The sequence below is a fragment of the Stegostoma tigrinum genome, chromosome 31 (genome assembly GCF_030684315.1).
Source record: "Stegostoma tigrinum isolate sSteTig4 chromosome 31, sSteTig4.hap1, whole genome shotgun sequence".
Taxonomy (NCBI): Eukaryota; Metazoa; Chordata; class Chondrichthyes; order Orectolobiformes; family Stegostomatidae; genus Stegostoma; species Stegostoma tigrinum.
The window spans coordinates 7673422-7700331 of NC_081384.1; the positions used below are offsets into that span (position 1 = coordinate 7673422).

The following is a 26910-nucleotide window of genomic DNA, read 5'->3' on the forward strand; positions in this document are numbered from 1 at the left end:
ATCGCCTTCTAGAACCACATTCCCAATTGCTTTACAGTCAATGAAATACGTTTTTAAGTGTGGTTCCCATTACGCTACAGGAAGCACTGCAGTCAATTTGTAATAAGCACAGCTCCACAAACAATCAGGTAAATCTGTCTTTGTGATGTTGCTTGGTAGATAGCTGGGGAAACTTTCCCTGCTTACCTGCAAAGGAGTGCCACAGGATCACTTGCACTCACCAGAGGGAGCAGGTGTGGGCCACAGCTGAATGGTACATGCAGAATATGACACCTCCTAAAAGTGCAGCACTTCCTCAGAACTGCCAGGGGTCACAACTGACCAGGGTTCACATGCTGCTGCACGCTGCAACCCCCAGCACACCCACCACCCACCCTCGCCACCCTATCACCGCCCAGGGCCCAACGACTCGCACAAAAGCAAGTGATCCTTCTGAGAAAAAAACTACACAGCTCCAAAAGAGCCCCCTGGTGGAATCTCAGTACCTCAGTCTCAACATTGAACGACCCTCTGGTTTTAGAGTAGTAGGACGTTCTCTCCAAATGCTCCAACTGTAATAGAACATAGAACATAGAACATAGAACATAGAACAGTACAGCACAGAACAGGCCCTTCAGCCCATGATGTTGTGCCGACCATTGATCCTCATGTCTGCACCCTCAAATTTCTGTGACCATATGCATGTCCAGCAGTCTCTTAAATGACCCCAATGACCTTGCTTCCACAACTGCTATGGCAACGCATTCCATGCTCTCACAACTCTCTGTGTAAAGAACCCGCCTCTGACATCCCCTCTATACTTTCCTCCAACCAGCTTAAAACTATGACCCCTCGTGTTAGCCATTTCTGCCCTGGGAAATAGTCTCTGGCTATCAACTCTATCTATGCCTCTCATTATCTTGCATACCTCAATTAGGTCCCCTCTCCTCCTCCTTTTCTCCAATGAAAAAAGTCCGAGCTCAGTCAACCTCTCTTCATAAGATAAGCCCTCCAGTCCAGGCAGCATCCTGGTAAACCTCCTCTGAACCCTCTCCAAAGCATCCACATCTTTCCTATAATAGGGCGACCAGAACTGGATGCAATATTCCAAGTGCGAGCTAACCAAAGTTTTATAGAGCTGCAACAAGATCTCACGACTCTTAAACTCAATTCCCCTGTTAATGAAAGCCAAAACATCATATGCTTTCTTAACAACCCTGTCCACTTGGGTGGTCATTTTAAGGGATCTATGTATCTGCACACCAAGATCCCTCTGTTCCTCCACACTGCCAAGAATCCTATCCTTAATCCTGTACTCAGCTTTCAAATTCGACCTTCCAAAATGCATCACCTCGCATTTATCCAGGTTGAACTCCATCTGCCACCTCTCAGCCCATCTCTGCATCCTGTCAATGTCCCGCTGCAGCCTACAACAGCCCTCTACACTGTCAACGACACCTCCAACCTTTGTGTCGTCTGCAAACTTGCTGACCCATCCTTCAATCCCCTCATCCAAGTCATTAATAAAAATTACAAACAGTAGAGGCCCAAGGACAGAGCCCTGTGGAACACCACTCACCACTGACTTCCAGGCAGAATATTTTCCTTCTACTACACTCGCTGTCTTCTGTTGGCCAGCCAATTCTGTATCCAGACAGCTAAGTTCCCCTGTATCCCATTCCTCCTGACCTTCTGAATGAGCCTACCATGGGGAACCTTATCAAATGCCTTACTGAAGTCCATATACACCACATCCAACGCTCGACTCTAATCAACTTTTCTAGTCACATCCTCAAAGAACTCAATAAGGTTTGTGAGGCATGACCTGCCCCTCACAAAGCCGTGTTGACTGCATTTGATCAAGCCATGCTCTTCCAGATGGTCATAAATCCTATCCCTCAGAATCCTTTCTAACACCTTGCAGACGACAGACGGGAGACTCACTGGTCTGTAATTGCCGGGGATTTCCCTATTTCCTTTCTTGAAGAGAGGAATTACATTTGCCTCTCTCCAGCCGTCAGGTATGACTCCAGTGGAGAGCGAGGATGCAAAGATCCTCGGAAGTGGCGAAGCAATTGCATTTCTCGCTTCCCAAAGCAGCTGAGGACAAATCTGGTCCGGGCCTGGTGACTTGTCAATCTTAATGTTTGACAAAATTTTCAGCACATCAGCTTCCTCTATCTCTATCCATTCCAGCATGCACACCTGCTCTTGAAAGGTTTCATTCACTACAAAGTTTGTTTCTTTCGTAAAGACAGAAGCAAAAAACTCATTTAGGGCTTCCCCTACCTCCTCAGACTCCACACACAAGTTCCCTATGCTATCCCTGATCGGCCCTACTCTTTCTTTGACCATTCTCTTATTCCTCACATAAGTGTAAAATGCCTTTGTGTTTTCCCTAATTCGTTCTGCCAAGCCTTTCTCGTGCCCCCTCCTGGCTCTCCTCAGACCATTTTCGAGCTCCATCCTTGCCTGCGTGTAATCCTCTCGAGCTGAACTTGACCCTAGCTTCCTCCACCTTATGTAAGATACCTTCTTCCTTTTCACAAGAAGCTCCACCGCTCTCGTCATCCAAGGTTCCTTTATCTTACCCCTTCTTGCCTGTCTCAGAGGGACATATTTACTCATCACTCGCAACAACTGTTCCTTAAACAGTCTCCACATGTCTATAGTGCCCTTGCCATGGAACAATTGCTCCCAGTCCATGCTTCCTAACTCATGTCTAATCGCGTCATAGTTTCCTCTTCCCCAATTAAATATCCTCCCATTTTGCCTAATCCTCTCCTTCTCCATAGCTATGTAGAACGTGAGGCAGTTATGGTCACTATCACCAAAATGCTCTCCCACCACAAGATCTGATACCTGCCCTGGCTCGTTTCCGAGCACCAAGTCTAGAATGGCCTCTCCCCTCGTCGGCCTGTCAACGTACTGAGTTAGGAAACCCTCCTGAACACACCTTACAAAAACAGCTCCATTCAAATCTTCTGCTCGAAGGAGGTTCCAATCAATATTGGGAAAGTTAAAGTCACCCATTACAACAACCCTACTACGTCCACACTTTTCCAAAATCTGTTGACCTATGCTTTCTTCAATCTCCCTGCTGCTATTGGGGGGCCTGTAGTAAACCCCTAACGAGGTGACTACTCCCTTGCTGTTCCTAATTTCCACCCACACTGACTCGGTAGGCAGATCTTCCTCGACAATGGAAGCTTCTGTAGCTGTGATACCCTCTCTGATTAGTAGTGCTACACCCCCTCCTCTTTTTCCCCCCTCCCTATTCTTTTTAAATGTTCTAAACCCTGGAACATCCAGCAACCATTCCTGCCCATGAGAAACCCATGTCTCTGTTATGGCCACAACATCATAGCACCAGGTACTGATCCATGCTCTAAGTTCATCACTTTTATTCCTGATACTCCTTGCGTTAAAGCAAACACACTTTAACTGATCCCTTGGTTCCTTCCCACTAGCTGGTCTACCTCTTGCTACTGCCTCACCTGCATCAACTCTCACCTCCGGTATACAGCTCAGGTTCCCACCCCCCTGCCATACTAGTTTAAACCCTCTCGAACTACTCGAGCAAACCTTCCACCCAGGACATTGGTCCCCTTCCAGTTCAGATGCAACCCGTCCTTCTTGTACAGGTCCCACCTTCCCCAGAAGGCATCCCAATTATCTACATATCTGAAGCCCTCCCTCCTACACCAGCTGCGTAGCCACGTGTTAAGCTGTGCCCGCTCCCTGTTCCTTGCCTCGCTATCTCGTGGCACCGGTAGTAAACCAGAGAACACTACTCTGTTCGTCCTGCTTTGCAGCTTCCATCATAACTCCCTGAAATCACTTTTTATATCCTCAATCCTATTTCTGGCTATATCATTAGTGCCAATATGTAACACGATTTCTGGCTGTTCGCCAATGGTGAGCACTTATCAGCCACCAAGTGAAAATTCATCGGATGTCTTCCACTTAATGCTCCACTGAAACGAAGAGGATTTGAGTATCAGAGCAGAGATGACTTGCTGTAAATGTACAGGGCCTCAATGAGACTACACATGGAGTATTGTGTACAGTTGTGGTCTCCTTATCTGAGGAAGAATATTCTGGATGTCGATGGCATGGAATGAAGCTGTACCAGACTGATTCCTGAGATAAAAAACTGAAAGAACCGCAGATACTGTGAATCAGAGACAAATACAGCAGTTGGAGATAGTAATAACTGCAGATGCTGGAAGTCAGAGTCGATACAGCGTGGAGCTGGAGGAACAGGAGGTCAGGGAGCATCAGAGGGGCAGGAAAGTCGACGTTTCGGGTTGGGACCCTTCATTGATGAACTATTCTGAGGAAGGGTCATCAGGCCTGAAACATTAATTTTGAATTCTCTTCACAGATGCTGCCAGACGTGCTGACTCCTGGGATGGCAGGACTGATATACAAAGGTCTGACAGACTGGATCAGTTAGGATTATATCCATTAGAGTTTAAAAGAATGAGTGGGTATTTCATAGAAACCCTTAAAATTCTAACAGGTCTATACAGGATAAACTCTGGAAGGATGTTCCCAATTACTGGGGAGGCCAGGACCAAAGGTCACAGTCTCAGGATACAGGATGACCCGTTTAAGACAGAGATGAGGAGAAATATCTTCACTCAAAGAGTAGTGAGCCTGTGGAATTCTCCACCACAGAATCTGTCTAATGCAAAACATTGAATGTTTTCAAGAGGAGTTAGATATAGTTCTTATGGCTAAAGGGGTCAAAGGGTACGTCGAGAAAGTGGAAACAGGCGGCTGAGTTAGATAATCATATTTAATGGTGGATCAGGCTCAAAGGGCAGAATGGCCTACTCCTGCTCCTATTTTCTATGTTTCTAAGACACCATTTGCTTCCAAGAGATCCACATTGGAGGAGAAGGAACAGGCTGCTATTATGTCAAAGCTTACTGTGCTGCTCTCCTCACACTAAACACCAATGTTTAACCATGCCACCTATACACTATCCATCATTCCGGCAGAATGGCAGGCTTTGAACTCTGAAGGTGAGAGTGGCCCTTGTTTAAATTAGCTCGGGACACGTCAGGGCCTCTATCACTGGAAGTGGGGGAGTGGGGGGGTGTGGAAGAGGGGCATGATTTCTATATATAGGAGTGACACAAACAATGCTGCACCTAACTGAGGAGTGTCCACTCTTCAGAGTGAGCAGAGGACTGATCACCTCAGTCTCAGCAAAATGTGGAAAGACATCACTTGGCTTCAGGGATTTGCATTGGCGAAGTAAATAACAGAACAGTAGAATGATGCATCAGTCGCTACCCTGTGCTCAGATCTCAGGATTGTGATTGGAAACTACAACCTATTGATTCCAAGGCTCGAGGTAGCAATAGCCAATCACCTCCATGAAGATTCTATTCAATTTAAGTTGAATCTAAATTTCATGAGCTCTGCGTGTACAGCGATTCTTGTCATTAGCTCTTGAGCTGTGGTTGTCTGGATATTACAATGTTGCACACTTATTTCCCTGGCATTGATATCCAGGAAGACCTCTGTGCGCCATATGTAGCCACACTAAATGGTACTTTATAAAGCTGGTTACAATTTTACCACTCGGCATGAGCAGTAATGGAAATAATTGGTTAATTAAAAGGATTTTAATTGGGCTTGATTCTTGGAATAAGATATAAAATAGAAAAAATATGGAACAAGTCCATCAAAGCTCACTTTAGTTTTGACCACAGCGGCAGCTCACCACCACCTTCCCTAGGGTAATTAGGGTTGGGTAATAAATGCTGATCTAGCCAATGATGCCCACATCCTGTGAACAAATAAAAACAAGGGAGAAATGATTCACTCCATCACAGACTCTGTCTGAAGAAGGGTCACTGAACTCGAAACATTAACTCGTGACTTTCTCTCCACAGATAGTCCTAGACCCACCGAGTTTTTCCAGAAATTTCTTTTTATTTTTTGGTTCCAGATTCTGTCTACACCAGTCCAATAATCTCCTAACAGGAAGTTCAATCTGGATAATATAAGAATCCTAAAGGCAATGAAGCAATGATGCCAGAATAGACATATAGCCTCATATCAACAAATCAAAGTTGATAACCTGTCTTCCATAAAAAAACCCATGGTCCTTTTATCCAGTCTCAATGAAAGTATTTTGTTGGATGTCTAAGAATTGGTCTTAGTCAAAAGGAAACTGCATTTATATAACCCCTTTAACTTAGTAAATATTATGGGGCGTTCCTTAGAGAAGAAATAGTTAATCAGTAATGGAGTAAAGGGAGACAGGTAATAGTTTATACTCATCTCCAGAACCTCTAAGCCTGTTCTCAACCAGAGCCTTTTCCAACTAGATTTTGAACCAATTAATTGCTGTGGCATTGATTTTTGTTTTCACGAGTTTCGTTGACTTATCAACCAACAATCTTTCTGAAGATCACGAGTCGAATTGTACTTGAAACTATGCCACCAATTCAGGTACAGGTCATTGATATACAACGGCCTTGTTCTTCTCTGAGGAATCTTCTGGTGGCGATATCGACAAACCTTTAGGACCAAAATCTTGTGCAACACAAACTTATACACCACAGCGAGTGTGTATTTTCAGTCTAGTTTGTACAAGTGAGAAAAATGTACAAGGAGAACAACTATTGTGGATGCAACAATGTCCCCTGATTCTTATTCACTAAATTGCCTTGCAGATGAGAGTCTATAAACAAAGTACTCAGAGGACAGAAAATCAATCCTGGATATCTCCAAACTGAAACTGTGATCTGAAATAAAAAGTTAATCATACAAAATTGATTTATAGGTGATAAATAACAATACTGTGAGAAAATGAAGTTTTCCATTGGTTTGAATTCTTCTTAGAAGTGCTCTGAAGAGGTCTCTGTTGTGCTGAAACCCTTACAGCTGAGCCACTGTGTAATGATACTCACTTATCTGTGCTTTGGAAAATGAATGAAACTGATTATAGTTATGTGCCTTGTGAGATAACAAGGTGTAGAGCTGGATGAATGCAGCAGGCCAAATAGCATCTTAGGACCAGGAAAGCTGACGTCTGATGAAGGGTCTAGGCCTCAAACATCAATTTTCCTGCCCCTAAGATGCTGCTTTGCCTGCTGTGTTCATCCAGCTCCACACCTTGTTATCTCCGATTCTCCAGCATCTGCAGTTCCTATTACATCTAAACAGCTATGTGCCATGTGCTTTTTAGAAATGATGATAATATTCCACATCACAAAATGGTTTCACCTCTCCCAAGCAACATGGTTTTAAAAAAAGGGCCATTTGAACGTGCAGCACTTTGGAATGAAAATGATTGAGAGTGACAAATAATTGGAAAGTGACTGTACATAACAGCTGCTGTGTTGCTAACATGCTCTCTTCTCAGTTTGTGCTTCTAATCAGAGTTACTATGTGCAGTTTCATGGGTTGAATTTAAAATGAATAAACATTCATGTCCATTGCTTTTCTCTTCAGATCACAGCTTGATTCACTGCACTTTCTCATTATATAAGCTGATTTCTCAAAAGCACCAAATCTAGTCCAGTGTCAGCTGTAACGCTGATTTCAATGAGATGAAAGCCAAGGGAATGCATTGTGTCTTTTGTCATAATGCTACAGCAGTAATGCAGCTTTCAGAACGATCTTTGTGCGATATTGCAATCCCACTGAGTTCCAGATTAGCTTGTGATCTTAACAACGTATTTCATATGTTTACACAGGATACATGGTCCAGCAAAAGGCTAGGTAGCCCAAACAGTGCTATGTGCATTTGGGGTTTGGTTAGCTCAGTTGGCTGGATGGCCAGTCTCTAATGCAGAGCAGTACCAACAGTCCAGGTTCAATTCCTACACCATTTGAGGTTGCCATGAAAGACTCTCCTTCTCAACTTTGCCCCTTGTGTGGTGGCCCTTAGGTTAAACCACCACCAGGCACTGCTTTCCAATGAGAAAATGGGACTACAGTGACCCTAAATGCTTCATTTGAGATTTCTTAGCTAGATTCACCACTGTAAGCACATATGTTTGTCCAGTTTCTCCTTAAATGTGTTTATATTAATCACTTCCATTACTCCCTGTAGGAGCCAGTTCTACATTGTGGGTGAAGAAGTATACTCCCTGGATGTGAGTTTGTTCGCTGAGGTGGAAGGTTAGTTTTCAGATGTTTCGTCACCATTCTAGGTAACATCATCAGTGAGCCTCCGATGAAGCGGAGGCTCACTGATGATGTTACCTAGAATGGTGACGAAACATCTGAAAACTAACCTTCCAGCTCATCGAGCAAACTCACATCCAGAAACTCAACCTGAGCTACAAATCTTCTCAAAACTCGCAAGTATACTCCCTGTTTGAAATTTCTCAGTGGTTTTCTTGTGTTTATAGCCTCAAGTTATGCTCATCCACACAACAGGATAAATTCTCTGCGTATCCACTCTATCAAAACCTCTCATCATCTTAAAGGTCTCTATTAGGTCAGCCTTCAGTCTACTTTTTCTCAGGAGAACAGAGACCTGGTCTGTCAATCCTTTCCTGATACTTACGCCCACACATTTCTGCTGTCATCCTGTAAGTTTCTAAATCCTCTCAGTGCTTCTGTATTGTGAAAATACTATTGCTTTAAGTGATGTAGTTTTCTCCCAGATTTCTCTTATGAAGAAACGTTGAGATCAGAAGTGCTGATCAGTATACTTCAAAGCCCATAAATAAACAGTTTGTGAAGACTTGTTCTTTTTTTCAAAAAGTTGGAACAATAGACACAGCCTGAATGAGTGGGGCCAAGCTCCCAAACAGCCAGGATTTTTAGTTTTAGTTTTTCAGCAGCAGTTACTGGGGTCTTGAAGCTGGATTTGGAATCTGCAGTTGAGGCCAAAACATTGAATATTTTGGCCTCAAATGCTTTCTGTGGTAGAGAATTCGACAGGCTCGCCATTCTTTACGTGGAAACATTTCTCATTCTCTCAGCCCTAAATGGTTGATTCTGTATTCTTAGATAGTGACTCCTGCTTCTGAGCTTACAGCTTTTATTTAACAGAGTGAATAATAACCATCTAGAGGAGAAGGCTCGCACAAAGGTCAGGGGAGAAACAGCTCACAGTGGTCAGATGCTCTTTCTCTGTTGATGCAGACTATCTTATGTACATCATATGACATTTTATGGCCTTGTCAACCTGTGGTCCAACCTATGATGATATATTGCTTTCAATGGAGCAAGACATCCCAAAGCACTTCTTGGGACCTCTTGGTCTCTACTATGTGTGACGTCTCTAAGGAGATGTTAGTTCAGGTGACCAAAACCTTGGTCAAAGGGGTCGTTTTTTAAAGCAGCGACTTGAAAGAGAAGAGACAGAGAGAGGCAGATCAGGGAGGAAGTTTAGAATTTAGGCAGCTGAAGGTATAGCTACCAATTGTAAAACAACTAGATCAGGGAACCCACAAGGTGCAATTATTAGAGGGGAACATGGATTCTACTCACATTGTTAACAGAGATCAGCAGATTTCTTTTAAACTAAATCTCAAATTCTCAAAACAAGGCTTGACATTACCTAGGTAAATTGCTAAACCTCATGGATTACCAATAGAACCACAATAATAATCCATTCTTAAGGATGTTGTTCCATTGCATTATCCAGAGCCTAGTACCCTATTTACTTGTGACAGAGCTATCCCTCCAGGTTCCACTAGCGAGTTTAGCTGGTGGTGAGGAGTGAAAATTGGCTAAATGCCCTGAGGCAAATTCCCTGCCCTGGTATCTACCTCTGAAAATAAAAAAAATGCTAGACATCACAGCAGGCCAGGCAGTATTCACAGTGAGAAAGCAAACTAACGGTTTAAGTCTAGAAGGCTTGTTATCAGACTCGATATCATGCCAGCTAGTCATCTAGACTCGAAACATTAGCTTGCTTTCTCTGCATGGATGCTGTCTGACCTGCTCTGACCTCCAGCATTTTCAATACAGATTCCAGCATCTGCAGTAATTCGATCCTACCTGTCATCTGCCTCATTTAGTTCAAGTCATGCTTGCTTCTGATATTGTGTAGATGCTAACAAAGAACTGAACTAAAACAGGTTACCATTCATAATGGGGATATCCAGGTCAAAGAAACCATGTCCTCTGTGGTTCAGTCAGAGACTCTTTCACCTCTGAGCCACAAAGCTCTGAGTTCATGTCCTCCTCTGAGGCTTGTGCTCAAAAGTTGAGGCTGCCCCTCCCTGCACTACTGTGGGAGCAGTACACTGTCAGTGGTACTGTCCTATGGATGAGCTGTTAAACAAGGCTCTGTGTAGGTGGACAAAAACAATTCCATGGCACTATATCAAAATTAGAGCAAGGGAATTCTTCCCTGCTGACTTGATCAATATTTATCTCTCAATCAACATTACAAAAAAAACGTTATGGTCATTGTAACACTGCTGTTTGTGGGAACTCGCTGTCATGTTTCCTACATTGCAACAGTGACCTCCCTTCAAAAAATACTTAAAATTGGTTGCAAAGTGTGTTGAGATGAAAGGCGCTACATAAATGCAAGTCTTCCTGTTTTTCAAACAGTGAGCCATGCCTGATTCAGTCTGCAATATTGGTGAGAGTGAAACTGCAACCTCATTAGAGAACCCAGAAGATTATAGTTCCCATTGGATCAGTTTTATATTTAGAATCTAAGCATCAGGATTATTGAAAATGCCAGTGTTCTTTCATTAAGCATCTGAGTGCTATAACGGAAGAATTACGACCCAGTTGCAAATGTATTAAAATTCAAAATTAGAAGCAATAACTTCCCCAGGGTCCTTTTCACATGAAGCTTTTTAATTCTATAATGGTACATTCTATCACAGCAGAAAAGTCATGTAGGCTGTCGATCTTTAGAAACGCTGTCGATCTTTAGAAACAACACTAGCTTCCAGACAAATTGGTTTGGAACATGATGATTGGTGCTCCTAGCATTTGCAATACTGAAATAAGAGTGATGTCAGCATTTTGAAGGAGCTGTCCCCTTGATTCATGTCCGTTTGAAATTTTCAAACATTCATCCACTTGACATTCTAGAAGTGACTGTGGATTTTACTTCTGTCAACCACCTGTGTTCACTGAAAATCCTCTTCCTTTGAATTTTTGTTTTATTGACTTGTAGGATGTGGCTGTTGATGGTTGAGCCAGCATTTCATGCTATTTCTAGTTGCCCTTGAGAAGGTCATAGTGAGCTTCCTTCTTGAACCACTGCAGTCCATGTGCTGCAGGTTGACCCACAATGCCCCTAAGGAAGGAATTCCAGGATTTTGACCGATGATAGTGAAGGAATTGTGATATATTTCCAAGCCAGGATGGTGAGGGACATGGAGGGGATTTTGCATGTGGTGGTGTTCTCATGTATCTGCACCCTTGTCGTTCTAGATGGAAGAGGTCATGGGTTTGGAAGCTGCTGTCTGACGATACATAGTTAATTTCTGCAGTGCATCTTATAGATAGTACATATGCTGCTACTGAGCTTCAGTTCAGAATGTTTGTGGGTTTGGTATCAATCAAGCAGGCTGCTTTGTCCTGGATGGTATCAGGCTTCTTGAGTGTTGTTGGAGCTGTACTCATCCAGACAAATGGGGAGTATTTCATCACACTTCTGCCTTGTGCCTTGTAGATGGTGGAAAGTCATTGAGCAGTCAGGAGATGAGTTACTTATTATAGTATTCCTAGTCTCTGCGGTAATTTTTAATTATGTTAAATTCATGTCCTCTAGTCAGTGACTCACTGCCCAGCAGAATCATTACTCCAATGATGCCTTTGTAATTTTTCATACTTTTAACAGTGTTAAATGTTTATATTAATACATTACCTCCCTTTCTCCTCTAGTTCTGCCACATTGTGGTAAAATTGCTATTTTTCCAAACTGCTCTTTACTTTCCATTCTGATAGATTACCATTCCTGGAAAGTTCCTAATTCTCCTGACTATGGTTTGTTTCTTTATTCTTGGAGATGGTCCACTTTTAAACACAACCAATTTCAAAACAAAAACACAGGGGCTTGAATCATTTTTAACTCTCATACATGTGTGATGAACGTGTACAAGGTTGCATTATCATTTTTGGAATTCTCTACAATGGAGGCAGATGGATTTTAATTTCAGGTCTGTGAAAGTAACTGATTTTGTTAAGGGGTCAGAAAGTCATTTGAAACAGTGACCTAAATACATCATTTCAAAGGAAGCATGTGTTTCAGTTAAATGTCTGTGCGGTATATGTGTTAATGGATGAAATGTTTATATCGTTGAGTGTATAACAGGCAAACAGGTGCACTAGTTTAACTTTCACTTCCATTCAGAAGAATTAGGAACAAAAACAAAGTTGCAGGAAAAGCTCAGCAGGTCTGGCAGCATCTGTGAAGGTAAAAACAGAGTTAATGCTTCAGGTCCAGTGACCTTTCCTCAGAGGACCCAAAACATTAACTCTGTTTTTTCCTTCACAGACTCTGCCAGACCTGCCGAATTTTTCCAGCAACTTCATTTTTGTTCCTGATTTACAGCATCTGCAGTTCTTTAGGTTTTATTCAGAAGAATTAGGACTTCAGTTCAGGACAACAGTTTCATTAGCAGTAGGCTTTTAGTTTGACAGTTTTCCAAATTGTGAGAATTTGCACAAATGTTTTCAAATGGTCAGAACGGGAAGGGAGTTCAGGGCAGCAAAACTGGAAAGATGTCATTAAACTGTCTCAGCAGGAGATCTGGAAAGGGACAGCTGAATAAAAAAGCGAAGGATTGAGATAGGGATTTCTCTGGGATTAAGGATCAGTAATGGATTTTGCTTAAGATCTTTCTACACTGTACTCTACATAGCATTGTTTGATTTTGTGAAATAAACCTGCCTTGTTATAGAATATTTGGAGCCTCCCATGAATATGTTTCAGTGCCTAACCACCACAGGTGACCGGGCTTGCCTAGTATTACCATCAACTTGAACCAGAACACAAACACAGGTGCCCAATAGTTTGGGCAGTATTGAGCTGCACTGGATCAAACTCTTTTTAGTGCGTTTTGTTCAGTTGCTAATAGAGCTGTAAAAGGCTGAAAAGATTGCTGCTTAGCTCTTAGCAAACTGGTTTGCAATCAAAGAGCTATCTAAATAGAGAGGGCAACACATTCATCGATACTTAACCTGCCCACTTCTATACCAATCTTGAAAATGGGAGAAGACCATACCATATAGAGGTAAAATGAGGCCATTCAGCCCATTCAGTCTGCTTCATCATTCAATTATGGCTGATGTATTTCTCAACTACATTCTCCTTCCTTCTCCCTGTAACCTTTGATCTCCCTACCAATCAGGAATCTCCATCTTAAATACACTCAATGACTTAATCTCCACACCCCTCTGTGGCAATGAGTTCCGCAGATTCACCACTGTCTGGCTAAAGAAATTCCTCCTCATCTTAGTTCTAAAGAGTCGTCACTTCATTCTGAGGCTGTGCTCTCAGCTCCGAGTGGAAACATCTCTCCATGCCCACTCAATTCAGGCCTCTCAGTATTCTGTAAGTTTCAATCAGATCCCCCCTCATCCTTCTAAACTCCATTGAGTACATAACCAGAGACCTCAACTGCTCCTCATGTGAGGAGCTCTTCATTCCTGTAAACCTCCTTTAGACACCCTCCACCACCAGCACATTCTTCTGTAAATACGCAGCCCAAAGCTGCTCATAATATACAAAACGCAGTCTGACCAGGGCCTTATACAATTTCAGCAGTACACCTCTGCTCTTGTTTTCTAACCCTCTCCAAATGAATGCTACATTGCACTTGCCTTCCTAACTGCCAACTGAATCTGCATGTTAACTTTAAGACAGTGCTGAATCATGGTCACTGGACCAGGCATTAGGATCTTTGCAACCTGCACATTTCAAAAAGATTACAATTGAACCATATCCTACACCATTCAAACATCTTGGATCCTCATCTTCCACTATCTTTGGAACGAAAAAAAAACCTGATCTCAGGTTTACAAGAATCTGTTGAGATGGACATTAGAAATCTGAAACTCAAGCAGAAAGTTACACCCTGTGTTTTTGATTGTGTCTTGATCCCTAGCAAAATATCACTAGCTTTAAACATTAAAGCTGTCTGTCTCTTGACAGATGCTACCAAGTCTGCTGAGTATTTCTAGCATTCTCTGTTACAAGACACTATAAACCTATCAAGCCTGCTGTGTCATCCAACAGGATGGTAGCTGACACTCTGTCTCAGATTTACTCTCCTGCCTTCTCCCAGAGGGATTAAAACCCTGAGTATATTGAATGATGGAGCATCTGCAACTCTTTGGGTCAGAAACTATGTGAATTTTTTTTTGATTTGCTTGGCATCTCTAGTTAGCTAGCATTAATTTCTCATCCCTAATTGCCCAGAGGGCAGTTGAGAGTCAACCACATTGCTGTGAGTCTGGAGTCACATGTAGGCCAGACTAGGTCAGGATGGCAGATTTCCATCCTTAAAGGATATTAGTGAACCAGATGGGTTTATACTACAATCCAACAAATGGTTACATGGTCACCGTTAGACCAGCCTTTCAATTCCAGATTTTTAATGAATTCAAATATCACCATCTGCCATGGTGGGATTTGAACCTGTGTCAACGGAATATTCATCTGTAACTCTGCATTACTGGCCCAGTGACAGACTCTGCCTCCCCAGTTCCATAAATTTACAATCATTTGTACAGAGATATTGCTTTCTATCCCATTACAAAGGTAAGGCTGAAAGTTACACAATTTTGATGGAAATATGCATGATAAGGAGAACCTTTCAAAAAAAGTCACATAAATTTTAATTCATCAGTTTCAAAGCAGGCTATAGGTCCAACAATCTGTTGTGGAACTTTTATGGGTTTCACGTGCTTTTGGATTAGACAGCGAAGAGGAGCTCAGCTTACTTCAATTTAAAATTGTGACTCATTTCAATGGCGATTTTATTTCCTCACAGAAGCCAGTAATTTACTGTCTCCCTTCTTTCTGCTTTGCTGTACTAAATCCTCACCTTCCTGTTTTGACTTACATTACTGGAACTGTCATATTCCATCTCAAAATGTCAAGTCCTGGTTGATGAGCAGTAATTTATTCCTATTGTAATTACAAAAACATTGGACTTGACTGGAATTTTACATGTGCATTAGAGGAACAGAGCTTGGAAAAGCCTGTGGAATGAGTGCTGCCTCCCAGAACATATTCTGCGAATATTTAAATGCTGTTGCTGCTATGTTAGAGACTTTTCTTCGTGCATGGCCTGGATATTGAGTGTCAATAAACTATCTAACCATGAAGATAAAGTCTGATGAGTTTTTATCATTAGGTGATGTCAGTTGAGGTAGATGGCAATGCAATATCATCACCAAAAACAAAAAATAAGTGAGTACGTCACCTCATTTCCCCCTTTGGTTCAGATTTTGATTGACTTGTGGAGATGGTGGCACACAATCATAGACATCTACAGGACAGAAAGAGGCTCTTTGGCCCATCAACTCTTCACTAGTCAGAAACAACCACCTAACCATTCTAAGCCCATTTTCCATAGGCCCATAGCCTTATGTGCTTTGATATCACAAGTGCACATTGAAATACTTCTCAAATATTATGAGGTTTTCTCTTCTATCAACTTTTCAGGCAGTGAGTTCCTGATTCTCATTACCCTCTGGGTGAAAAACATTTTCCTCACATCTCCTCTAAACTCATATCCCTTAGATCTATGTCCTCAGGCCACTGATCCCTCTACCAAGGGAAAAAAGTTTCCTCCTGTCAATGCCTCCTTCATTTATACATCTCAATCTTGCCCTTCTCAATCTCCTCTGCTTTAAGTCTCAGTATTAACTTCAGTGGACCAGTGGTGTATGCTAAAGCTATGGAGAAAAGTTCAGTTCCGACCACGGCAACTTGTAGAATGTGTATTTGCCGAATAAATTTAGAATATAAGGCTAATCTCAGCAATGGTGACCATGAAAATTATCACTGGCTGTTGAACAAAAACACACCTGGTTCACTAATGTCTTTCAGGGAATGAAATTTACTGTCCTCACTTGCTCTGTTGTACAGGGGACTCCAAGCGTGGTTGAGTCCTGACTGCCCTCTGATATAACTGAGCAAACCACATAGTTCAAGGACAATTAGAGATGGGCAACAAATGCTGGCCTGGCAAGCAATTGCACGACAGAGCAAAGGAATTGGGGCCCCTGGATGTCAGGAACTGATGGGTATACCTAAGATAGAGACATAGTCATAGTGATGCACAGCATGAAAACAGACCCTTCTGTCCAACTTGTTCATACTGAACAGATATCTGAAATTAATCTCGTCCCATTTACCAGCATTTGGCTCATATCCCTGCCAACCTTTCCTGTTCATGTGCCCATCCAGCCCCCTTTTAAATGTTGTAATTGTACCAGCCTCCACCACTTCCTCCAGCAATTCATTCGCTACATGCATCAGCCTCTCTGTGAAAAAGTTACCCCTTAGGTTCCTCTTAAATCTTTCCCCTCTCACCTTAAACCTGTGCCCTTTGGGACTTGCCTACCCTCGGGAAAAGATCTTGTCTATTTACCCTATACATATCCCTCATCTTTTTATAAACTTCTATGAGGGCACCCCTCAGCCTCCAGCATGCCTGAGAAAATAGCCCTGGCCTATTCAGCCTTCCCCATCGCTCAAACCCTCCAACCCTGCCAACAGATATTTATCTATTTCATTTTAATTGGTATCATAAAAGAAATTGCAGCTCACCTCAATAAAAAATAAGGCAGCGGGAGACAGGGGATGACTGCTAATGTAGATGATGCCCAGAATAATGACAGCGATGACAATAACTGCCAGCACAATGCCCACTACCACACCGGTGTGCAGCGGACCTTTCTTATCCGAGGGACTGTCATCTGTGATATCTGTAAGAAAACACAGGGAACCGGGGTGGGGTGGGGTGGGGGGGGGGAAGGAGTGAATAATTAGCTACAGGGTCATATGCTGAGATTCAACCATCCTAACAACACAAGATTCGCATTAAATATTTAAACATTTACAACAGCAACTACACTTCAAAGATACTGCATCAGCGGCAAACCAGTTTAGAATGTCATGAGGTTGTCAATGCATTTCTCTTTTGTTTTATTTGGAAAATGGCTCATTAAATGGCTGAATGGATATGCAGCATGCTGCATTCAATAGACCATCTGCACTGAAAGCACAGGCCTGAATGGTCCCAATGAAGGAAGTCTAGGGGATTTTTTTTATTAGATCTGCAAAATCTCAGCATCTATTTGTTTCTTAAATATCTCTGGTTTCCAGGCCTCATTCGTGCTTTCTGGCTGATTGGGATTTTGTTTTGCTTTCTCCTGTATGTGGAATTGAAGTCAAATGTGAGCATACACACCAGCTTCACACTGAATGACCCAGCTACGCTTACCAGTTACAATGGGTTGGCTGCTGCTGGGTGCTGTTCACTCCTTCAGCTTCCTGGGGCAACCAGAACTGGGAAGTCACACATGATGCTGGAATCACAGAATTGCTACGACACAGTGGGAGGCCGTTCGGTCCATCATGGCCACACCAGTTCTATTACCTAGTGCCAATCTTCTCCTTTATTCCCACATCCCTGTACAGTATTTGAGTCTGAATAATAATCCAGTGCCTCTCCTGAATGCCTTAAATGAACCTGCTTCCACCACATTTCCAGGCAGTGCATTCCAAACCCTAGCTACTTGCTGTGTGAAAAAAATTATCTTTGATCATCCTTGTTTTATTTGCAGATTACTTTAAACCAATTCCCCTTTGTTCTTACTTCCCTTATGAGTGGGTACAGCTTCTCTTGATTTAATCTATCCAGTCTGCTCATAATTTCCGAAACCTTTCTTCTTAGCATTTTTCTCCCCAGTGCAAAACAATCTCAACTACTTCAATCCAGTCTGATTGCTGACGTTTCTCATTCCTAGAATCATTCTTGTAAATCATTTCTGCACTCTCTCTCTCTCTCTCTCTCTCCCCAATGTATCTGCACCTTTCTCGCAATATGGCACCCTCAACTTTACACAATACTCCAGGTGGGGTCTAACAAGTATCTTGAACATGTTCATCATCACCTCACTGCTCTGGTACTCTATGACCTTATTAATAAAGCTGAGCACATTGTATGATTTATTAACTGCTCTCTGCATCTGCCTTGCCACCTTCAATGATCTGTGCACATATGCACTCAAGTCCTCCTGCTTCTGTACACCCTCCTGGAGCCTGGGTTATGTACACCTTCTGCATGGGGAGTTTGTCAGTGCTGACACAGGAGGCCAGGGGTCTTTGGACTGGTGAGGGAGTCTGATGGGTGAAAGGGCAGTGGAGGAGCAGGTTTTGGCCAGTGATGAGTAACAGTGGTTTAGTCTGGGTTGTGCCAGATAAAGGTAACTGAGTTCCTGGTCACTGTCTCCTAGGTCAGGTTTCTCGCGGGCATAGAGCGTTTCCTCTGAAGTTGTGGCAAGATCACATATTGCCTTTGATCACAGTCATTCATCATCCAGTTATGAGTGTAACCTGTTTCAATTGACGATTTCACTAAATTTTTCTTTTCCATTCCTGACTGCCTTCAAGCTCTGCTCTCCTGCTGTATTGGCAAAGTATCATTTGGGTTAACTTATGAAGCTCTGTAATCTTTCATGTGTCTTCTTTTGATGAACCTCATTTTGAGATGATCTAACATTTTTTGTTCCTCATTCCTAATATCCCCAGTACTTTTTAAGGGCTGTTAGTGTTTTCTTAGTTGTACGCTTATTGAGCTGTGCAAGGACAGACCAGGGACTAGATCATTGATCAGTGACACACCTGAATGAATTTATTCCTCTGTGATTAGCTGCAACTTTTGGATGGCATGATTTCTTCTCTTATCCAGTCTTCAGTTCCTTCACCAATTGATGCCTAAAATTTTGTAACTCCAGATCGATTGATCAGCACTTCATGTTCAGGTTTCAAAAAGATTGGGAGGAATCTGAGGGTGTCTCCATACTATGTAGGGCTCGCAGCAGTTGGTGCTATGGAAGGTACCAGCTCATTGGACAGAAAATTACCAAGAAGGTAATAGAACACCAAGCTGATGTTTACAGAACCACGTGTGGAGCAAATGCAGCAAGATGTGCCTTTGGAACACTTTTTGAACTTTAGTCCGTACTGAGGACGTGTTGATCTGAGAAGACTAGTATTTATTTCCCTATCCCTTGTTAACCCGAAAACCAAGTGGCCCACTGGGGGTCCTCGCAGGGACATTTTGAATCAATCATACTCTAGTTAAATCCGAAGTCTAGTTACAGTATCTATCCCAAGTCCAGGGCCTGTTTCAGACTCACAGCCACATATCAGAAATTGTGGAGTCTTGTATCAGATAGAGTATCAGTGTCTGATTAGCAGACATTGTTGAGCAGGAATGCTGGATTCAAAGGAATGATGTTGTGAATCCCAGGATTTTATTCGCGAGATTTTAAGTCTTTTGCATGATCGAACTTCGTGAAAAGCAAAGTTAAATCAAACTTTCACATAAAATAATGACATTCTAAGACATCTGTGGCCTTTAGGAATTGATTGAATCTTCCATGACACCACAGCTTTGGACATGAACCCTCCTTCTCACTGGATTCATTTATAACAGACACTAACAAGCCGAGGGTCAAGACATTTTAATCATTGAGCTGAAAGACCCTGACCTTAGTTTACTCATTAAAAATTCCAGAAGGATTCCAAAGGGATTTTTAGCTTAGGGTCTCATTAGAGTAAATTGTAGCATTTTATATTCGGCTGCAATCCATATCCAATATGCCTCACTGTTATCTAGTTTGGTTGAGATCAAGGTTGAGGGTTTGATTTTTGAGCCTTTAGGCACATTTCTCTGATGGATTCTCTGGAAGACTGTGTATTGTGTTTCTGGCTGAACAGTATTTAATTCTGATCTCGACAGATCCTCCGGAGCTTGAGGTCTTTCGAAATTCTTTTCCCCACATCCTGGCTCACACCGACTGTCGCTCCTTGCTTGCAGGCTATTCTCAAGAAAGGCCTTGATTTTAAACATTGCACTTTCATTTTCAGGTCTTGCCATGGCTTTGCCCCTTTCTATCTCTGTAATCTCCTCCAACTATAAAATATCAGTGCCCAACCAATTCCATCACCATTTGGCAGTCATGTCTTCAGCTAACAGGACCCGAAGGCTCTGGAATTCCTTCCCAAACATCTATTTTGCCCTCCCTCACCATCCCTCATGATGCTCTCAGCTGTGCTACATCATGCTGTCAGTACATGAGAAACAGGAGCAGAGTAAAATGGTTAGCCCTTCAAACCTGCCCTGACATTTAATAAAGTCATGGTTGATCTGCCTAAGCCTCAGCTCCTCTTTCCTGCTAGCTCCTCACAGCTGATATTTTACAAACCTATCTATCGCCTTATAGAATTCCAACAATGTGGAAGCAGGCCATTTAGCCCATCAAGTCCACATCAGCCCTCTAAAGAGCACACCATCCTGATGCACTCCCTTACCCTATCCCTGCATTTTCCATGGCTAATCCACCTAGCCTGCATATCCTTGGACACCACATGGAAATTTACCACAGTCAATCCACCTAACCTGAATTCTTGTAGGAGGAAACCAGAGCATCCAGAGGAAGACACACAGACTCAGGAAGAATGTGAAAATTCCTCACAGACTGTCACCCAAGGTTGGAATCGAGCCTGGGTCCCTGGTGCAGCAGCACTAACCACTGAAACATCATACCTCTTCTTTAACGACTTTAGTGATGTAGCGTTCACGAGTCTCTAGGGTAGAGAATTTCAGGCATTCACTGCTACCTGGGATAAGAAATTCCTTTGCAAATAACTTTTAAATGAATCTCCCCTTATTTTGTCAATGTGACCACTAGTTTGAGATTTCCCACAAGGGGAAACATCTGCTCAACCCTTACTCTATCATACATCAATAATATTTCAATTTTCTAAACTCAAATGAGTAAAGGCATAACCTGCTTAACCATTATTGGTGAATCAACCTCTTCATCCCAGGAATCAGTTGAGTGAATCTCTTTTAAAGTGCCTCCAATACCAGCCTTTCTTAAATATGGGAACCAAAACTATGCATGGTATTCCAGATACACCCTCACCAATACCCTGAACAGTTACAAGAAAATTTCCCTTTCTTTTAACTTCAAACCCATAGCAATAAAGGTTAACATTTTATTTGTCTTCTTAATGACTTGCTACATGTGCATCCCAAGTTATTTTATGCACAAGAATACCCAGATCCCTCTGTGCTGCAGATTTTTGAAGTTGCTCTCCAGTTAAACAATTGTTGAACTTTTTGACCCTTCCTATGAAAATATATAACATCACACGTTCCTACAATAAACTCCACCTGCAAAGCTTTTGCTCACTCACTCAGCCTGTCAATATACCCTTGCAGATTGCTGATGTCCTCATCAGAACATGACCTCCAACCTGTTTTTGTATCATGAGCAAATCTGACTACATTACATTCTGCTCCTCTTACAAGTCATTATTATAGACAATAAATAACTGAAGACCTAGGACTGATCCTTGTGGAACTCCACCAGTTATGTCTTTCTAACCTGAAAAAATGCTCATTAATCATGATTCTCAGTCTTCTGTGTGTTAACCAATCACCAGTTCATTATTTGAATACCTTGAGTTCCTAACTTGCACAATAACCTTTTATATTATGCCTTGTCACACACCCTTTGGAAATCCAGATACTCTACCAGGCCCCTGTTAGCAAACTCTGCTTGTTCTATCCTCAAGGACTCTAGAAAATATGCCAAACATGAGTTCCATTTCACAAACCCATTTTGACCCTGTTTAATTGCATTGAGTTTTTCTAATGGTCCTACTATTTTTTTCCCTTAACAATAGACTCTAGCATTTTCCCCAATGACAGATGCTAGGCTAACTAGCCTATGGTGTCCCGCGTTCTGTCCCCTACCCTTCTTGAACAGGATTGTCATATTGATGGTTATCCATCAGGTTAGCCCTCCTGAAATCCAATGAGTTCTGGGATATTACAACCATTGCCTCCACTATCTCGGCAGCCACTTCCTTTAAAAGTCTGTCGGTATACCTTTAAGAGACACAGTTTATCAGCATTCTTTTAAGACACATGCTCATGTTATCATCACAGCATCATATCATGTAACCTGAAGAGATAAAACTCTCAGACTCTGTCTTAGCCCAGATATTGCATCCAGGTTGTCTTTTTTAAGAAGGGATAACATAAGCATTGCAACATCAGTAAAGATTCCTTGCTGAACATACAGCACACACCACTCTTTGACTAATCTTTTGGTCACCTTTCCTGATATTTCCTTCTGTGGCCCAGTGTCAAAGCATGTTTTTGGTACAGCTCTGGTGAGACACCTTACCACACTGAAGGCGCAATATAAATGCTGTTGCCTCATAGCTAGAGCCCTAAGTTCTGAAGAAGGGTCACCGGACCCAAAACGTTAACTCTGATGTTTTTCTTCATTGCTGCTGCCAGACCTGCTGAAATTTTCCAACAACTTCTGATTTTGTTCCTGATTTACAGCATCCACAGTTCTTTTGGTTTTTATTTGGAAGATGTAGAGTATTTGTATCTCCAGAGAGTAAGTGGCAAAGTGCCACATAAAAGGTCATCGTACAAGATAAGAACTCAAGGTAAATGTAAACTCAAGATAATGTAATCGCATGGATTGACAATTGGTTGACACACTGAAGACCAAGAGTTGTGATGAATAGGTCTTTTTCACAAGGACTAGTTCTCGGGCTTCAATTATTTGCTATTGATATTTGTTACCTAGAGGTAGGGGCAGAATATAATATGTTCAAATTTTCAGATGGTGCAATAATAGGCTGGAAGTCATATTCTGATGCAGACATCACCAATCTGCAAGGGTCAATCTGCATCCAGATAAAAATAGCAGGATATCAGTGAACCAGGTGGGTCTTGTCAACAGTGGCTTCATGATCATCATTCAACCCTTAACTACATTCTGAAATTTTATTAAATTTTAGGGTGGCATGGTGGCTCAGTGGTTAGCACTGCAGCCTCACAGCACCAGGGATCCAGGTTCAATTTCATCCTCGGGTAACTGTCTGTGTGGAGGTTGCACATTCTCCCTGTGTCTGCATGGGTTTCGTCCGGGTCTCCAGTTTCCTCCCACAGTCCAAAGATGCGTGGGCTAGGTGCATAGGCCATCTAAATTGCCCATACTATTCAGAGGTGTGTGTGTTATACGGTTATAAGGGTATGGATCTGCGTGGAATGCTCCAAGGGTCTGTATGAATGTATGGGGCCGAAGGGCCTGTTTCCACACTGTAAGGATTCTAAGTTCTAAATTCAAATGCCGGGCGTCTGCCATGGTGGGATTCAAACCCAGGCCCCAGAACATTACCTGGATTAATAGGCTAGCAACAACACCACGAGGCTATGGAAAGAGCGTGAGACAGGTACATGCACGATGCCTTGTGATCTATCAGTACTCCCATCTCAGTGGTCTCGGGTGGAAGGAATGTCGAAAAATCATGTTTAACTTTGTCAAGGTTCCTAAAAATACAGGGAATGGGATGGGGGTGTGGTGGTAATGTCTTGTGGGGGTGAGGGGACGGAGAATAATTAAACTCTCGTGGTAGCCAGTCAACAGGGTGAGAAAGATTATTTTTGTGCTTGTTTAAGTATGAGGATAAAATGTTAACTTACATTTATGACAGTCACTGAATGAATAATTTCTGCATGTGACATTTAATAACCATTCGTATTCTCAGAAGAGCACTGAGTTCCTTGAGTTACCATATCTAACTAATTACTCTTGATTTTCTTCATGAATTCCTTCAGCTGCATCAAAGAGCTCATCAGCTCAATCAGTTTACTCTCCTCACCCAGAACGATTGTGGGAGGTTTTACATATTCATTTAAGGCCTGTTTGATTGTGCTCAGCCTTGCCGCTCACTTGTAGGACAGAAATATCTGGAGGTGGCCAAGGTGCACTGGGGAGAATGGGTGTTCGATCAGTAATATCACCATTGTTCCGTATAGTCTAGAAGATAGGTCCTCACACTGCAAATCACACACTGGCCGTAATGGCAGGACAGGTGTCTGCTGACTCTCCTCCCCACGATGTGAGGACAGAACAGGCCCTGAGATAACAAGGTGTAGCGCTGGATGAACACAGCAGCCAAGCAGCATCAGACGAGCAGGAAAGCTGATGTTTGGGTCGAGACCCTTCTTCAGAAATGGCCCTAAGCTTTGTTTGTTCAAAACAATGCAAACATCAAGGGATTCAATTCAATACCAGCCTGTCAAATCTCAAGCAGGCATTTCTGGTGAAAGAAAATGGAGTTAATGAGTCTCATTTTGAGTTAATTCTGTCAGAAACACATCCCCAGCCTTCTAAATGAGTTTGCACAGGTTTGTTTGAATCAATCTTTGCGCTGCCTGTTTACATAATCTTTTTCTGTCCTGAGGGATAGACAGAGAGATGGACAGTGTTTGTTAGGAGTGAGGAGGTCCTATTTGATCCCAAGGTATGAGCAATACTGCAAAGTCTGCATTCATTACCTATTCTGAGGCAAACATAAGATTTTGCTTAGAGTGAAATAACACAGTTTTATTTGAAAAAGGCTTCAAAAAATCAAGAGATCAAAGTTAATCAAAGTGGAATGAGATACAAATCACTGGGCAGAACTGGCTCAAATAGGTTGAGTGGTCCAGACCTGTTTCGATGACTCAGCATTCTCACTTCTAACATCTCCCTGGTGTAGAATGTTAATCTAGCAATGAATTCACTTCCTTTAGAAAGTGAGCGATAGACTGTTTAAAAGCTTTTGCAAATTGAACAGTTCAATCTTGAGTGATTTGAAACTACATTCTTGTGAAGCTTTTGAATTCTGAAGATGTTTTTTAGCCAGCCCCATACAGGATCTATAGCATAAAGTTTATTGCCTCGGCATTCCAGACCTATTAAAATGCTAAGTTTAATTAAAATGCATTAGCTCACTGCCAAAAGTTTTATTGTCACATATTACCCTGTTGGGCCTTGCCTCAGGCCTGACTATTCCATATAAGTCAGGAAAGCTTCTACCTCTTGGCTGATGATTTAACTGAGTTTACTCATTGACTGTAGAACAGTAGGTAGATTCTCCCGGGAAACCAGACCAATATCAATCCTTAAACCAATATTACCATAAGTGACTATCTAAATATCATCATATCACTGTTTATGGGATCATACTGTGCACAAATTGGCTGTGTGCGGGGCTTAAAATTTGCATTCCTGGAGGTCTGCATCTCAAAGTGCCTGAATTTCACTGCTATTTTTAGATGGAGGGTGGAGATGGAGAGCGGGGAATCTGGTTGCCCTCTGAATAATGGCTCATTATTCTTGTAGAGGAGCTCATCATTGTCCTGGGATGTTGTTGTTGGGGTTTACAATTGGTCACCTGGACATTCTAGACATGCCAGAGCCCAGTTGCCAGGTTTATTATCCAAATGTTTTGCTTTTGATTGATGAGTAGTGTCAGGTGATGAGCAACCTTATACAAGATGAAGCACATCATCTTTATTCTGGCTGCATGGCCATTCTTCTTCTCCTTAATTCTGCTTCTCTTCTAAGGAGTTGTTAGAATCATAGAGCCATACATATGTACATCTTGGAAACAGAGCCTTCAGTTCACTTCATCCATGCCAAGCAGATATCCTAAATTAATCTAATCCCATTTGTCAGCATTTGGCCCATATTCCTCTAAACCCTTCTTATTCATGTACCCATCCAGATGCCTTTTAAATGTTGTAACTGTACCAGCCTCCACTACTTCCTCTGTCAGCTCATTCCATACCCGCACCACCCTCTGCGTGAAAAGATTGTCCCTTAGGAATCTTTAAGCTTTCCTCTCTCACCTGGAACTTCTGCCGTCCAGTCTTGGACTTCTCTAACCTGGGGAAAAGACCTGTCTATTTACCCTATCCATGCCCCTCATGATGTTATACACTTCTATATGGTCACCCCTCAGCCACTGATGCTCCAGTGAAATTAACCCAGCCAGTCCAGCCTTGTCCTAAGGCTCAAAACTTCCAATCCTGGCAAAATCCTTGCAAATCTTTTCTGAACTCTTTCAAGTTTAACAACATCTTTGCTACTGCAGAGAGACCTGATATGAACGTTGTATTCCAGAAATGGCCTATCCAATGTCCTCAATAGCCACAACATGGCTTCCTAACTCCTACATTCAATATTTGCTTTTAATCAGCAAGGCAGTGGCCAGTCTACTTTAATGCTGCCATCTGCCTTTGACAGAAGCGCAAAGCACACAACTCCTGCATCCTGAAGATTCTTGCTGCAACTGAGTGGAGCTTGAGCTTATCTCTTGTGCAATGCAGCAGTTCAAAGGAGCGTCATATCACTGATGCAATGGCGGCACAGAATTGGGATCTAGGTTTCATCCAGGCATGGGGTTCTTGACTCTATTCTGGCCTGACGTTTCATAGACATTTAATTCGCTGTAGAATGCTTTGGAACATCCCAAGGTTGTGAAAGGTGCAGTAGAAATGCAGGTCTTCCTTTCTTTCCCAGTCTAGCTACTTTATAAATGCTGCATTAACAAATCAATGGGTCTTGAGATAGAAGTATCTATCAAAATCAAGAAGTGGATTTCATATTTCAGAGAAGAACAGGACTAACAAACAAAGCACATTGTATAGAAACCAGTCAATTTAACATGCAGAGACCATTGCAGGAGCAGTTCCTGCATTTCAATGTGACTATGTTTCTAAAGTCCTGCAACAAGAGAAGGTAAGAAAATACAGATGACAAGGTGTGAAGCTGGATGAACACAGCAGGCCAAGCAGCATCAGAGGAGCAGGAAAACTGACAATTTGGGTCTAGACCCATGCTACCTGGCCTGCTGTGTTCATC

The 26910-nt window shown here is 42.3% G+C and overlaps 1 protein-coding gene across 4 annotated transcripts in view; it reads right to left on the reverse strand.

The window, feature by feature from the left end:
- Nucleotides 1-26910, reverse strand: part of LOC125466320 (plexin domain-containing protein 1-like) — a 432462-nt gene that overhangs the window by 159820 nt on the left and 245732 nt on the right. For 2 of the 4 annotated variants that reach the window (XM_059638864.1, XM_048560675.2), the window contains exons 13-14: nt 16721-16878; nt 486-551 (exon numbers count right to left, since the gene is read on the reverse strand). In XM_059638864.1, coding sequence (XP_059494847.1) covers nt 486-551; nt 16721-16878 — 224 coding nt within the window. Of the gene's footprint in view, nt 1-485; nt 552-10974; nt 11602-16720; nt 16879-26910 lie in introns of those variants that run through there. The other 2 variants (XM_059638863.1, XM_048560676.2) reach the window with 2 other exon arrangements.